Raw genomic sequence first — 16,372 nt, forward strand, 5'->3', positions numbered from 1 at the left:
GCACAAACAGCTTTTCAACTTCAATCCCACCCATGACCCTGACCATTTTCTGATTTCTACTGATATTTTATCACCATCCACCCTCTGAGTAAACACTGATACAAAGTACTTATTAAGTATTCTAGCCTTGTCCTGCCCGCCAAGCATACATTATGTTCTTTGTCCCCAGTCTGCTGCACTAGCTTCTTACTACTCGCTTACTATTACATGCCTGTTTAAGAATTTTAGGCCCCCTTTTGTGTTAACTGCCATTTGATTCTCATATTCCCTCTTTGCCAGTATTAGTTTTCTCTTCAATTTCCCTCAACATACTGTATTTGGCTTGATTCTCATTTGAAGAATGTACCCAAAATGCATTTTTTTGTTTTATCATAAGCTCTCTCTCCCTTGTCCTCCAAGGAACTCTACCTTACTCTTATCTTTACCCTTGTTGGAATATACCTAGCCTGTACCTGGAACATCTCTTTCCATAAGATCACCTTTGTCTGTTATTTGAGATACCAGGATCTGTGTGTTCAATGTATGCATTATCTGTAATTATCTTTCCCAGGCACTGGAGGAACAAGTCAATCAAGCGCATCGATTGGCAGACATGTATAGGGAGCAGTGTGTGACACTAGAAAATGACCTGGCACAGATTCGGGAAGAAACGGACATAGGGCACCAGCTGTTTAAGGTAAGACTGCAAGTTGTTTGCGATGCTTTTGCTGCTCTGGAAATTGTAGAATATTGTGTATATTGACTTCCAAAAAGCGTGTGATAAAGCATCACACAATAGATTTGCAAGTGTAATTGAATCTCACAGGATGAATAGAGGCACTGGAACTGTGGATATAAAGTTGGCACCAAATGTAGTAACACACAGATGTTTTTCAGACTGGAGTAGTATAGAATGCAGTGGTGATCCACAGGAATTAGTATTGATCTTGTTGATAAGGACATGGACTTGAATGTGCAGCATATAATTGCAATGTTTGCAGATGACATGAAATTCAGAAATGAAGTAGAGTGAGAAGTAGTACAGTACTTCAAGAGGATGTGGACGGGCTGGTGAAATGTGTAGTCACATAACAGGTGGAATTTGATGTAAATAAACAGTAATTTGAATCAATTTGAAGTAATACAAATTGATTGCACAAAACCTGGAGTTTATGGACAAAAAGCATTGCAAGTGGCAGGACAAGTTGATCATGCTGTTAAATCATTGAGGCATCGAGTACAAAAGTAAGTTATGCTAAACTTTTTATAAATAACTGGTTAGGAACTAGCTGCAGTATTGTGAAAACACCACATATTAGGAAAAATATGAAGTTTTTGAATAGGCATAGAGGAGATCCTCTAAAGTTGAGCTGTGGATAAGTAACCTGGCCTGGATGGAATTAACAACTTGGACTTGAGGCAAGATGGCATATGCCAAATGTACAATTTTAAGTGGGTGCAAGGAGATAGAAATATGGGGATATGTACACACAACTTTAAATGTGGCAGGCCAGGTTAGCGACACAGTTGGGATCCTGAGCTTTATAAATCGAAGCAAACTTAGAACCCTTACACTGCAGAAGGAGACCATTTGGCCCATTGAGCCTGCACCAACAACAGTCCCACCCAGGCCCTATCCCCATAACCCCACGTATTTATCTTTCTTATCCTCCTGATACTAACGGTCAATTTGGCATGGCTTATCAACCTTACCTGCATATCTTTGGAGTGTGGCAGAAAACTGGAGCACCCGGAGTAAACCCACTTAGAGTGGGTTTGCATAGAGTGTAAAAGCAAGAAATTTATGCTAAACCTAATTCAAACCCCATTGGCCCCATTTGAGTCTTTGTGTCCAGTTCTGGACATCATAATTTAGGAAGATTTTGAAGGCTTTGGAGAGGATACAAAACAGATTTTCTAGAATGTTTGCAGGGTTGAGGGATTACAGTTCCATGGATGGACTGGAGAAGCTGAGGTTATCCTCCTCAAGCAGAGAAGGCTAAGATTTTATTGAGATGTTTAACATTATCAAGTGTTTAGAAACATAGAAATACTACAGCACAAAACAGGCCCTTCGGCCCCACAAGTTGTGCCGAACATATCCCTACCTTCTAGGCCTACCTATAACCCTCCATCCTATTAAGTCCCATGTACTCATCCAGGAGTCTCTTAAAAGTCCCTATTGAGTTTGCCTCCACCACCACTGACAGCAGCCGATTCCACTCGCCCACCACCCTCTGTGTGAAAAACTTCCCCCTAACATTTCCCCTGTACCTACCCCCCAGCACCTTAAACCTGTGTCCTCTCGTAGCAGCCATTTCCACCCTGGGGAAAAGCCTCTGAGAGTCCACCCGATCTATGCCTCTCAACATCTTATATGCCTCTATTAGGTCTCCTCTCATCCTACGTCTCTCCAAGGAGAAAAGACCGAGCTCCCTCAGCCTATCCTCATAAGGCATGCCACTCAATCCAGGCAACATCCTTGTAAATCTCCTCTGCACCCTTTCAATCTTTTCCACATCCCTCCTGTAATGAGGCGACCAGAACTGAGCACAGTACTCCAAGTGGGGTCTGACGAGGGTCTTAGAAAGCTGCATCATTATCCCCGGACTCTTAAACTCAATCCCTCGAATGATAAAGGCCAACACACCATATGCCTTCTTAACAACCACCTCCACCTGCGGGGCTGATTTTAGAGTCCTATGGACCCGGACCCCAACGTCCCTCTGATCCTCTGCAGTACTAAGAGTCTTTCCCTTTATATTGTACTCCTTCATCCCATTTAGGTATAATGAATAGGGTGAAGCTGTTTCCAATGGCAGAAGGCTCAGGAAAATGAAACAGATTTGAAAGTAAAAACTCCAGTGGGGGGTGAACATGAGAGAAAATTCTGAAAGTGAAATCATGTGCTCTGCATTGCAATGTCTGGAAGGATAGTGGATTCAAATTCAGTAGTAACTTTCAAAAACAAATTGAATACACACTTGAAGTGGGCACAGTAAGTAGTCTCACAACACCAGGTAAAAGTCCAACAGGTTTATTTGGTAGCACGAGCTTTTGGAGCGTTGCCCCTTCATCAGGTGAGTGAAGAGTTCGGTTCACAAACAGGGCATATATAGACACAAACGCAATTACAAGATAATGATTGGAATGCGAGTCTTAACAGGTAATCAAGTCTTTACAGGTGCAGACAATGTGAGTGGAGAGAGGGATAAGCACAGGTTAAAGAGGTGTGAATTGTCTCCAGCCAGGACAGTTAGTGAGATTTTGCAAGCCCAGGCAAGTCGTGGGGGTTACAGATAGTGTGACATGAACCCAAGATCCTAGTTGAGGCCGTCCTCATATGTGCGGAACTTGGCTATCAGTTTCTGCTCAGTGATTCTGCGTTGTCGTGAAGGCCGCCTTGGAGAACGCTTACCCGAAGATCAGAGGCTTGAATGCCCTTGACTGCTAAAGTGTTCCCCGACAATAAGGGAACACTCTTGCCTGGTGATTGTCGAGCGGTGTCCATTCATCCATTGGTCTCGCCAATGTACCATGCCTCGCGACATCCTTTCCTGCAGCGTATCAGGTCGACAACGTTGGCCGAGTCACAGGAGTTTGTACCATGTACCTGGTGGATGGTGTTCTCACGTGAGATGATGGCATCCATGTCGATGATCCGGTCTTGCAGAGGTTGCTGTGGCAGGGTTGTGTGGTGTCGTGGTCACTGTTCTCCTGAAGGCTGGGTAGTTTGCTGTGGACAATGGTCTGTTTGAGGTTGTGCGGTTGTTTGAAGGCAAGTAGTGGAGGTGTGGGGATGGCCTTGGCGAGATGTTCGTCTTCATCGATGACATGTTGAAGGCTCGGGAGATGTTGTAGCTTCTCCGCTCCGGGGAAGTATGGGACAACAAAGGGTACTCTGTCCGCCGTGTCCCGTGTTTGCCTTCTGAGGAGGTCTGTACGGTTTTTCACTGTGGCACGATCGAACTGTCGATCGATGACTTGAGCGCCATATCCTGTTCTTACGAGGACGTCTTGCAGCGTCTGTAGGTGTCTGTTGCGACCCTGAGCAGATCCTGTGTATATGGAGGGCTTGTCCGTAGGGGATGACTTCTTTAATGTGTTTAGGGTAGAAGCTGGAGAAGTGGAGCATCGTGAGGTTATCCGTGGGCTTGCGGTACATTGAAGTGCTGAGGTGACCATCCTTGATGGAGATGCGAGTGTCCAAGAATGCAACCGATTCTGGAGAGTAGTCCGTGGTGAGTCTGATGGTGGGATGGAACTTGGTGATGTCATCGTGTAGTTGTTTCAGTGATTATTCGCCATGAGTCCAAAGAAAGAAAATGTCATCAGTGTATCTAGTGTATAGCATCGGTTGAAGGTCCTGTGCCATGGGGATCTGATTCGCACCTCAATATGCCAACATCTTCATGCACAAGTTCGGACAAGACTTCTTCACCGCACAGTACTTCCCCAGAGCAGAGAAGCTGCGACATTTTCTCTGGAGCCTTCAACATGTCATCGATGAAGACGAACATCTCGCCAAGGCCATCCCCACACCTCCACTACTTGCTTTCAAACAACTGCGCAACCTCAAATAGACCATTGTCCGCAGCAAACTACCCAGCCTTCAGGAGAACAGTGACCACGACACCACACAACCCTGCCACAGCAACCTCTGCAAGACATGCCGGATCATCGACATGGATGCCATCATCTCACGTGAGAACACCATCCACCAGGTACACGGTACGTACCCTTGTGACTCGGCCAACATTGTCTACCTGATACACTGCAGGAAAGGATGTCCCGAGGCATGGTACATTGGCAAGACCATGCAGTCGCTACGACAACAGATGGATGGACACCACTCAACAATCACCAGGCAGGAGTGTTCCCTTCCTGTCGGGGAATACTTTAGCAGTCAAGGGCATTCAGCCTCTGATCTTCGGGTAAGTGTTCTCCAAGGCGGCCTTCACGACACACGACAACGCAGAATTGCTGAGCAGAAACTGATATCCAAGTTCCGCACACGTGAGGACGGCCTCAACTGGGATCTTGGGTTCATGTCACACTATCTGTAACCCCCACGACTTGCCTGGGCTTGCAAAATCTCGCTAACTGTCCTGGCTGGAGACAATTCACACCTCTTTAACCTGTGCTTAACCCTCTCTCCACTCACATTGTCTGCACCTGTAAAGACTTGATTACCTGTTAAGACTCGCATTCCAATCATTATCTTGTAATTGCGTTTGTGTCTATATATGCCCTGTTTGTGAACCGAACTCTTCACTCACCTGATGAAGGGGCAACGCTCCGAAAGCTTGTGCTACCAAATAAACCTGTTGGACTTTAACCTGGTGTTGTGAGACTGCTTACTGTGCCTACCCCAGTCCAACGCCGGCAACTCCACACTTGGAGTGTAAAGATTGATAACTCCATGGCGTAGGTACTTGTGAATTAATTAGTGCCAACAGAGGCACAATGGAACAAATAGGCTCTTGTATTGATCATCCTCCGCTTCAGTCAGTATTACTGGCTGGATATTAAAGAATTTGGAGAATGAGCAGAAGAGTGAAATCTGGGAGAGATATATAAGGGTATGAAGAAAACAGTGTGAGACATTAAAGGATATATATTTCTTTCCTATGGCCACTCTTTCTCCCCGTTGGTCCCACACTATTCTATAGTCCCACACACACTTCCCACAATTCCCCCCTCCCTTTGTATTCTTTCTCCTATGGCCATGCTCTCTCTCATACCCTCACTCTGCAATCCTGTCCCCACCCCATTATCAGTCATGTTCGATCTTCCCCTGGTCCCCCTCTCTACCTCCTTAAACCCCTCTCTCAGTCTGTGTCTTATCACTCTTTTTCCTTCTCTCTCTAATATCACAGGGAGATTTGCTAGTGCTGTTAGAGAAGGTTCAAACCGGTCTATCAGGGGATGGGAATCTGAGAGGTAGCTCAAATTGGAAGGGAATAAAGCAGGTAATAGGAAGTAGAAAGTAGCAAGGGAAATTGGAAGGTCTGAGAAACAAGGCAAGTATCAGCTAAGTTTGGAATGTGGTATTATGTCAAAAAGACATCATTAAGGGCATTCTACATAAAAGTACGCAGCATTCACAACAAGGTTGATGATTTAAAATCACAAATAGAGGTAAATGGTATAACCTCATTACCGTATAGAAACATGGCTACAGGGTGACTAAAACAAGGAACTGAATATTCAAGAATATTCAACATTTAGGAAGGACAGGGAAAAGGAAGTGGTGTTACACTGATATTGTATCAGTACATTTGTGAGGGAAGATCTCAGGTCAGAAGAACAAAGTGAGGAATTGGTTTGGGTAGAGCTCAGAAACAGCAAGCGGCAGCAAACATTGGTAGAAGTTGTTTATAGGCCACCAAACAGTAGTGGTACTGTGGCATAGTATTAATCAATAGTTTGGAGAAGCCTGTAGCATGGGGAATAAAGCAATCATGGGTGACTTCAATCTGCACATAGACTGGGGAAATCTAATGGACATGAATGCTGTAAAGGACATGTTTCTGCAGTATGTTAGGGATGGTTTTCTAGAGAAGTACATTGACAGAACTAACTGGAGGACAGGCTGTTTTAGATCTAGTAATATGCAACAAAAATGGGCTAATTAATAATCATGTTGTAATAGAATCTTTGGGTATGAATGACCATAATATAAAATAATAGTGTAGTCTGTTTGAAAGTGAGGCATTTCAACCTGAAGCCAGGATGTTAACTTTGAGAAAAGGAAGTTATGAAAGTATTGGGGGAAAATTGGCTGAGGTGGATTGGGAAAATACATTAAAAGATATGATGGTGCATAGGCAATGGATAGTATTTAGAAAATTATTACATAGTTTACAGCAACTATGCATTCCTTCAAGGCACAAAAACCAAAAAGAAAAGTCAGTCAACCATGACTGACAAAGGAAGGATTGTATAAGAGTAAAAGAAACTAAAGACTTATAAAATTGTTAGATATAGTAGTAAACCTGATGATTGGGAGGATTTTAGAATATAGCAAAGGAAGACCAAAAAATGATGAAGGGAGAATAGGATATGAATGAAAACCAGCAAAACACATAGAAATGGGCTGTAAAAGTTTCTATCGTATGTAAAAGGGAAACATCTGGCTAAGACAAGTGTGTGTCCATCACAGGCAGAGTCAGGAGAGTTTGTAATGGGAAATACAGAAATGGTAAAGAAGTATCTTGAAACCTTGATCAAATCACTCCTGACCTATCTAGATTATAAAGAATACAACCTTTGAGAAATCTGTGTATTGTTCTGGTAAATCTGCACTTTCTCTCCAATATAGCTGTGGTAAGTTGAGACCACAATAAAGATAGTCGAATGCATTGTTTAAAATAAGGATCTTCCTAATATTAAAATAATTAGTTTAACAATGACAGTAACTCAGCAAAAACTATGAAAACAGGAGCAATTATGAAACAGGTCTTGATTACAGAATGTTATCTTGTTGACTAAAAAGACCTCCAAAACCTGTACATGCTCAACCCTCAACAGATGTCAGTAAAACAATTACTTAGGAGGAAGGCTTATAAGAACACTTGGTACTCAAAATGACTATCTGCAATATTTCTCTCCCTTAAATTTCAATCCTACATCAGGGCAGAAATACAACACAAGTAATGTCTTAACTATATGAAAGTCTGTCAGGAGTTTTGCAGTTGCATTGCAATCTATGCAAATCACTGGTGGATCTTGTATCGGCGGATCTGGAATCATAGGCGTAGAAGTAGACTGAGAATTTGTAAATGAACATTCCTCTTCCACTGCCACAGCAGAGTCAATTGACAAACCTTGAACCTCAGGAACAACTTCCTAGTGAACATCCACAGCAGCAGTACCTTCTGCCATGTTCAGTAGCGGTTAATGACACTGAAACTCTTTTTGACTCTCGGTCATACTATAAATAAATATGGTCTTGGTGTCAGCAAACAACTCTTCCTTTTTGCAGTCTTACAACCCAAGATACTGAGCCACTCCACAATACACAGATTTCTCAAAGGTTGTATTCTTTATAATCTAGATAGGTCAGGAGTGATTTGATCAAGGTTTCAAGATACTTCTTTACCATTTCTGTATTTCCCATTACAAACTCTCCTGACTCTGCCTGTGATGGCAAATCCAGGTGAGACTTTGGCCTTCTACCTAACAATAATTCCGCTGGAGAATGTCCAAGCCTCTCAAGTAAGAAAATTATCTTGGGAGGACACACTAATTTGGATGGAAAATCTGGTAACGGGAGTTGACTCAATACATCTGCATTAGTGTTGTGTTTCCTACTTGATACACAATATTATATTGATAAACTGGGACTGTAAGTGTCCTGAGCTGTACTTTTGCTGAGGCAATTACTAAATATAGTTTAATCAGTTTAATTATAAGAATTGGGAGGAATATATTTTGATTCACTGCAAAGATTCATCAATGGCTTGGAGTCAGTGCATATGAGGAATGAGTGATCATGGAATCTTTTCACCGTAAAAGCAACAATTAGATCTTCTTTGTCCAACTGTGAATATCCCTTTTCAACCTTTGTCAGCGTCCCAGGTGCAAAACCAATGGGTTTTTCAGACCCGTCCTCCATTGAATGTGAGAGTACCGCCCCCACACCGTAGGGCAAGGCATCACACAACAGGAAAGGTTCTTTGTCTGAACTAAATTGGACAAGCAGGTTAGCCGATTGCAGCATAAATTTACAATCAAAGATCTTCACTTGCTGTTTTCTCCTCATCACCAAAAAGACGTGGTAACTTGAGACCACAATAAAGGTAGTCGAATGCATTGTTTAAAATAAGGGAGCTTCTTTATATGAATAAATAACAATATTTAATAATATCAGTAACTCAACAGAACAGCAATAACTATGAAAACAATGGTGTGTCACAAGTATCATGCTGTCATCTGCGAGGATGTCCCAACGTCACATCCTCGCAGTTTGTGGTGGTGTAAAATTTAATTTTTGAAATGGTGTGAGTCACATGAAACTCCAGTAAGAATAATCAGTCCAGTGAACGTCTCAGCACCTTATTTTCTGATTGGGGACTTCACAACCTTCTGGACTGAACATTGAGTTCAACAACTTCAGAGCATGAATTCTCTCCTCCAATTCCACTCCATATACTTTTATTTCATTTAGAAACCTTACAGTGCAGAAGGAAGTCATTCGGCCCATCAAGTCTACACCGCCAACAATCCCATCCAGGCCCTATCCTCGCTTAGTTACCCTGCTAATCCCTCTAACCCATCACATCTTTGGACACTAAGAGTTAATTGAGTATGTCCAATCAACCTAACCTGCACATCTTTGGACTGTGGGAGGAAATCGGAGCACCCGGAGAGAATGTGAAAACTCCACACAGACAGTGACCCAGGTCCCTGGAGCTGTGAGGCAGCAGTGCTAACCACTGTGCCACCGTGCCACCCCTTGGTGGCACAGTGAGGCGGCACGGTCTTATTCATCCATTTTTATTTCTTTATATTCTTATTTTTCCTTTTTTTTTCACTTTTAAAATCTCATTTTTTTCTTGCTTCCCCACCCCCTTCCCCAACCGCACTGGGGCCAATGCTTTGTGCCGACATTTACACATTTCGATCCCTTAATTGACGCTCTTAGCACTATTCTCAACCTTTACACATTCCCTTTGTCTTTTTGTCTATGCCATTCCTATCAAGTACAGCTCCACCCCCCCCCCCCCCCCCCCCCCACTTCATCCTCACAGTATGAATCTTGTTTGATTTTCCTTGTCTTCAGCTTTGACGAAGGGTCATCCTGACTTGAAATGATGGTTCAATTCTCTCTCCACAGATGCTGTCAGACCTGTTGATATTTTCCAGCATTTTTTGTTTTTGTGTTAGGGTAATAATTGGGTAATCCATATACTAGTAGATTTCAACTTTCCCAGCATAAATTGGGATAGTCATAGTGTTGAGGGCATTTCTTGAAATGTATCCAGGGGAGTTTTTTTGTATTAATGTGTAGAATGCCCAAGAAGGGATGGCACAATGCTGGATCTGATTCTGGGGAACAAAGCTAGACAAGTGTTCAACGTGGCAGTGGGGAGCATTTTGAACAATAGTGACCACAACACGGTACAGTTCAAATTTGTTATGGACAAGGAGAAAGGTGGTCTGCAAAAGACAGTTTTGGATTGGGAAAGGCAGCTTTTATTAAAATAAAGCAGGATCTGGCCAAAGTCGACTGGGAATAGCTCCTTGTGAGTAAGCCTACAGCGGAGTGATGGGGGGCATTCAAAAAGGAGCTGGTGAGAGTGCAGGTCCAACATGTACCCTTTGAGGGAAATATAGGGCAATCCGTAGATAGGTTCATGGACGAAAAGAAATTGGTTTAGGTTGGAGGGTCACAGTTTTTTTTTTTAACTGGTCGGTGCAACATCGTGGGCCGAAGGGCCTGTTCTGCGCTGTAATGTTCTATGTTCTAAGTTCAAGGAACCCTGGGTGTCTAGGACAATTCAGAACTGGATGAGGAAGAAGAAAAGGCTTTTAGCAAGTCCAAAGGAAACAATTCAGTTGCGGCCCTAGAGGAATGTAGGAAATGCAAGCGGGAACTTAAGAAAGCAATTATCATAGAAATCATAGAAACCCTACAGTGCAGAAGGAGGCCATTCGGCCCATCGAGTCTGCACCGACCACAATCCCACCCAGGCCCTCCCCCCATATCCCTACATATTTACCCACTAATCCCTCTAATCTACGCATCCCAGGACACTAAGGGCAATTTTAGCATGGCCAATCAACCTAACCCGCACATCTTTGGACTGTGGGAGGAAACCAGAGCACCCGGAGGAAACCCACGCAAACACGAGGAGAATGTGCAAACTCCACACAGACAGTGACCCAAGCCGGGAATTGAACCCAGGTCCCTGGAGCTGTGAAGCAGCAATGCTAACCACAAGCAAAAAGGACTCGTGAACAAGATTAGGCAGAATCCTAAGATATTTTATAAATACACTAAAGGGAAGAGATTAACCAGGGAAAGGGTAGGGTCCATAAGGGACCAAGGGCCAATCTGTGTGCAAAGTCACAGGATATCTGAAGGGTGTTAAATGAATACTTCTCTTCAGTCTTCATTCTGGAAAAGGGGAACGTAGTACAGAATTCAGGAAAAGTGACTATGAGGAACTTTCTCAGTTTGACATGGGAAATAGGAAGGTACTAAGGGCTCTGACGGGCTTAAAAACAGATAAATCCCCTGGCCCGGGTGAATTGCATCCCAGGCTGCTGTGGGAGGCGAGGCAGAAAATTGCAGGAGCTCTGACACAAATTTTTAATTTCCCTCTGGCCACGGGAGACGTGCCAGAGGACTGGTGGATGGCTAATGTGGTTCCACTTTTGTAGAAGAGTGGTAGAGATGAACCAGGAAATTACCGTGAGTCTCACATCAGTGGTAGGGAAACTATTGGAGAAAATTCTGAAGGAGAGAATTAATATCCACTTGGAAAGGTTAATAGGAATAGTCAGCGTTGTTTTGTCAGAAGCTAGTCATGCCTAACAATCTTTTTAGAATTTTTCATAACTGTGATAGTGTGGATAAGGGAAGTTCAATTGATGTAGTTTATATGGATTTTAGCAAAGCTTTTGACAATGGAAGATTGATTGAGAAGGTTGAAACACATGAAATTCAGGGAAACCTGGCAAGATGGATCAGAAACTGGTTTAGTTGTAGGACACAAAAGGTAGTGGTAAAAGGCTGTTTGAGTGACTGGAAATCAGAGTCCAGTGGTGAACAAAATGATCAGTATTGGGACTCTTATTGTTGTTATATACACCAATGATATTGCTGAACATGTGGGGAGAATAATAAGCAAATTTGCAGATAACACCAAAATTGGAGGATGGTTAATAGTGAAGAAGATGGTTGTAGGTTACAGGAAGATATGGATGGGTTGGTCAGATGGGCAGATCATTTTTGACCCTGGTAAGTGTACTTTGGAAGAAGAACCTAGATGAGGGTGTATTTAATGAATGGCAGGACACTGGGTAGCTTAGAGGCACAGAGGGATCCTGGAGTAATTATTCACAGATCCCTGAAGGTGACAGAGCACGTGAATAGAATGGTTAAGAAGTTTTTTCAACTATTGTATTCATCAGTTGTGGTTTAGAGTATAAGAGCAAAGAGGTAATGTTGGAGTTGTACAGAGCGTTGGTTAGGTCACAGCTGGAGCACTGTGTGCAATTCTGGTCACCTCACTATAGGAGTTGTCTTGACATCCTCAGTCCTTCACCATGTCACACTTACCTTCACACCTTTTTTATTGATGTTTGACCTTTGCAGACTTTGTCACTAATCCCATTAAACCACTTATATCCCCATAAGCTTGTTTTCCAATATATATTCAATATGACAAGAAATATTAAACCTTTGTCTTGACAACATTAATATTTTACTCACTTTTTTATTTCTCTGTCTTGTACCGATGAAGTGAGTATATTTGCCTTTATTAGAATCCCTACAGTGCAGAATAAGCTATTTGGCCCATCAAGTCTGCACCAACTCTCCGAAAGAGCATCCTATCGAGGCCCAATCCAACAGCCAACCCTGTAACTATGCGCATTGATCATGGCCAATCCACCTAAGTAAGAAGTTTAACAACACCAGGTTAAAGTCCAACAGGTTTATTTGGTAGCAAAAGCCACACAAGCTTTCGGAGCTCCAAGCCCCTTCTTCAGGTGAGTGGGAATTCTGTCCACAAACAGGGGATATAAAGACACAGACTCAATTTACATGAATAATGGTTGGAATGCGAATACTTACAGCTAATCAAGTCTTTAAGATACAAACAACGTGAGTGGAGAGAGCATCAAGACAGGCTAAAAAGATGTGTATTGTCTCTAGACAAGACAGCCAGTGAAACTCTGCAGGTCCAGGCAAGCTGTGGGGGTTACAAATAGTGTGACATGAACCCAATATCCCGGTTGAGGCCGTCCTCGTGTGTGTGGAACTTGGCTATCAATCCACCTAACCCAGCACATCTTTAGACTGTAGTAGGAAAGCGGAGCACCCGGGGGAAATCCATGTAGACACAAGCAGAATGTGCAAACTCCACACAGTCACCCAAGGCTGGAATCCAACCTGGTCACTGTCGCTCTGAGGCAGCAGTGCTAACTACTGTGCCACCATGCCGCCCTTTAGCCAAGACATTGAGTATAAGAGCAGGGAGATTACAGTAGAGCAGTATAAAATGCTTGTTAGGCCAAAGCTTGAGTACTGTGTGCAGTTCTGGTTGCCACACTATAGGAAGAATGTGACTGAACCAGAAAGGGTGCAGAGGAGCTTCATCAGGATATTGCCTGAGCTGGAGTATTTTAGCAAAGAAGAGATGCTGGTTAGCTTGGAATGGGTTTCCTCAGAGTAGTAAAGGCTGAAGAGGGCCTGATTTAGGTGGACAAAATTATGAGGGACATAGAGTAGGTGGGAAGAAACTTTTCCTCTTAGTAGAGGGGTCCATAACCAGACAGCATAGATCTTAGGTGAGGGGCAGGATATCTAAGCGATCAGAAGGTATTTGAGGAAAACCCTTTTCACTGAAAGGTTGGTGGGAATCTGGAACTCATTGCCTGAAAGTATGTTAGAGACTGCAACCCTCACAACATTTAAGAAGCCTCTAGATGAGCACTTGAAACACCATAGCATACAAGCTACGGACCAAGTGCTGGAAAATGGGATTAGAATAGATTGGTGCTTGATGGCTAGTACAGACATGATGAGCTGAAGGGCCTCTTTCTGTGCTGTGAAACTTTGGACTCAATTTGGGAATTTCATTCAAACTGGAAATTCAGGTGCTCTTTTGCTTTTTGCTTTCTAACATTCACAGCCTTTAGGAATTGGTCTTACCCTGCTGCAGAAGAAAAAGCTGATTAGCTATTTGATTATTTAGTTCACTGGTAAGTTTTTCATCTGCTGTGAAGCAGCAGTGGAAGAAGAAAGCAGCTGTGATGTCACAGGAAGCTAGTAAGCTGACTGACCAGTAAGTGCTCAGTGTAAGGGGCAGTGTGAGAAACGCCAGCATCTGGAATAAGGGAAATTTAGGGCCAATATAGTACAGTAATAAAATAATCCCAGGTAGAATAACGTCAGTGTAAGAGAAGTAGTCTCCAATTGCTATACACTAGATACATCGATGACATTTTCTTCCTTTGGACTCATGGTGAACAATCACTGAATCAACTATATGATGACATCAACAAGTTCCATCCCACCATCAGACTCACCATGGACTAGTCTCCAGAATCGGTTGCATTCTTGGACACACGCATCTCCATTAAGGACAGTCACCTCAGCACCTCACTATACCGCAAGCCCACGGATAACTTCACGATGCTCCACTTCTCCAGTTTCCACCCTAAACACGTTAAAGAAGCCACCCCCTATGGATAAGCCCTCCGTATACACAGGATCTGCTCGGATGAGGAGGATCGCAACAGACACCTCCGACGCTGAAAGATGCCCTCATAAGAACAGGATATGGCACTCGACTCATCGATCGACAGTTGCGACGCGCCACAGCGAAAAACCGCACCGACCTCCTCAGAAGACAAACACGGGACACGGTGGACAGAGAACCCTTCGTCGTCCAGTACTTCCCCGGAGCGGAGAAGCTACGGCATCTCCTCCGGAGCCTTCAACATGTCATTGATGAAGACGAACATCTCGCCATCCCCACACCCCCACTTCTTGCCTTCAATCAACCGCACAACCTCAAACAGACCATTGTCCGCAGCAAACTACCCAGCCTTCAGGAGAACAGTGACCACGACACCACACAACCCTGCCACAGCAACCTCTGCAAGACGTGCCGGATCATCGACACAGATGCCATCATCTCACGTGAGAACACCATCCACCAGGTACACGGTACATACTCTTGCAACTCGGCCAACGCTGCAGGAAAGGATGTCCCGAGGCATGGTACATTGGGGAAACGATGCAGACACTGCGACAACGGATGAATGAACACCGCTCGACAATCACCAGGCAAGACTGTTCTCTTCCTGTTGGGGAGCACTTCAGCGGTCACGGGCATTCGGCCTTTGATATTCGGGTAAGCGTTCTCCAAGGCGGCCTTCACGACACACGACGGCGCAGAGTCGCTGAGCAGAAACTGATGGCCAAGTTCCGCACACATGAGGACGTCCTCAACCGGGATATTGGGTTCATGTCACACTATCTGCAACTCCCACAGCTTGCCTGTACTTGCAGAATCTTAGAACTTAGAAACCCTACAGCACAGAAAGAGGCCATTCAGCCCATCGAGTCTGCACCAACCACAATCCCACCCAGGCCCTACCCCCATATCCCTACATATTTACCCACTAATCCCTCTAATCTACGCATCCCAGGACACTAAGGGCAATTTTAGCATGGCCAATCAACCTAACCCGCACATCTTTGGACTGTGGGAGGAAACCGGAGCACCCGGAGGAAACCCACGCAAACACGAGGAGAATGTGCAAACTCCACACAGACAGTGACCCGAGCCGGGAATCGAACCCAGGTCCCTGGAGCTGTGAAGCAGCAGTGCTAACCACTGTGCTACCGTGCCGCCCTGCTCATGTGCCGAATCTCACTGGCTGTCCTGTCTGGAGACAATACACATCTCTTTAACCTGTCTTAATGCTCTCCCCACTCACATTGTTTGTACCTTTAAGACTTGATTAGCTGTAAGGATTCGCATTCCAACCATTATTCTGTAAATTGAGTTTGTGTCTTTATATGCCCTGTTTGTGAACAGAATTCCCACTCACCTGAAGAAGGAGCTTAAGGCTCCGAAAGCTTGTGGCTTTTGCTACCAAATAAACCTGTTGGACTTCAACCTGGTGTTGTTAAACTTCTTACGAAGGATGAACAGCCAGAGATTGTGGTCCACATTGGTACCAGTGACTTGCATCGGAGGGAGGATGGGGTCCTTCAATCAGAATCTAGGGAGCTAGGTAGAAAATTAGCGAGCAAGACCTCAAATGTAGTGAATAATTGCCATACTACTCCCAGTGCCATGTGCAAGTGAGTACAGGAATAAGAGGATAATACTTGACTGGAAAGACGAAACTGAAAGGGCTGAAGGTGGATAAATCACCTGGACCACATGGACTACGCCCCAGGTTCTAAAAGAGATAGCTGAGGAAATTGTGGAGGCATTGGTGGTGATCCTTCAGGAATCACTAGAGGCAGGGGGGGTTCCACAGGACTGGAAAGTACTAATGTAACACCGCTGTTTAAGAAAGGAGGGAGGCAGCAGACGGGAAATTATAGGCTGGTTAGCCTGATTTCGGTCATTGGCAAGGTTTTAGAGTTCATTATTAAAGATGAGATCGCGGAGTACTTGGAAGTGCATGATAAAAT

At 44.0% G+C, this 16,372-nt stretch overlaps 1 protein-coding gene across 3 annotated transcripts in view; it reads left to right on the plus strand.

Moving 5' to 3' along the window:
* The window catches only part of ccdc77 (coiled-coil domain containing 77), a 141,313-nt gene that overhangs the window by 85,727 nt on the left and 39,214 nt on the right, over nucleotides 1-16,372 (plus strand). For all 3 annotated transcript variants that reach the window (XM_078220315.1, XM_078220316.1, XM_078220314.1), the window contains one exon: nucleotides 551-676. In XM_078220315.1, coding sequence (XP_078076441.1) covers nucleotides 551-676 — 126 coding nt within the window. The remainder of the gene's footprint in view (nucleotides 1-550; nucleotides 677-16,372) is intronic.

The sequence above is a fragment of the Mustelus asterias genome, chromosome 9, assembly GCF_964213995.1.
Source record: "Mustelus asterias chromosome 9, sMusAst1.hap1.1, whole genome shotgun sequence".
NCBI classification, from domain to species: domain Eukaryota; kingdom Metazoa; phylum Chordata; class Chondrichthyes; order Carcharhiniformes; family Triakidae; genus Mustelus; species Mustelus asterias.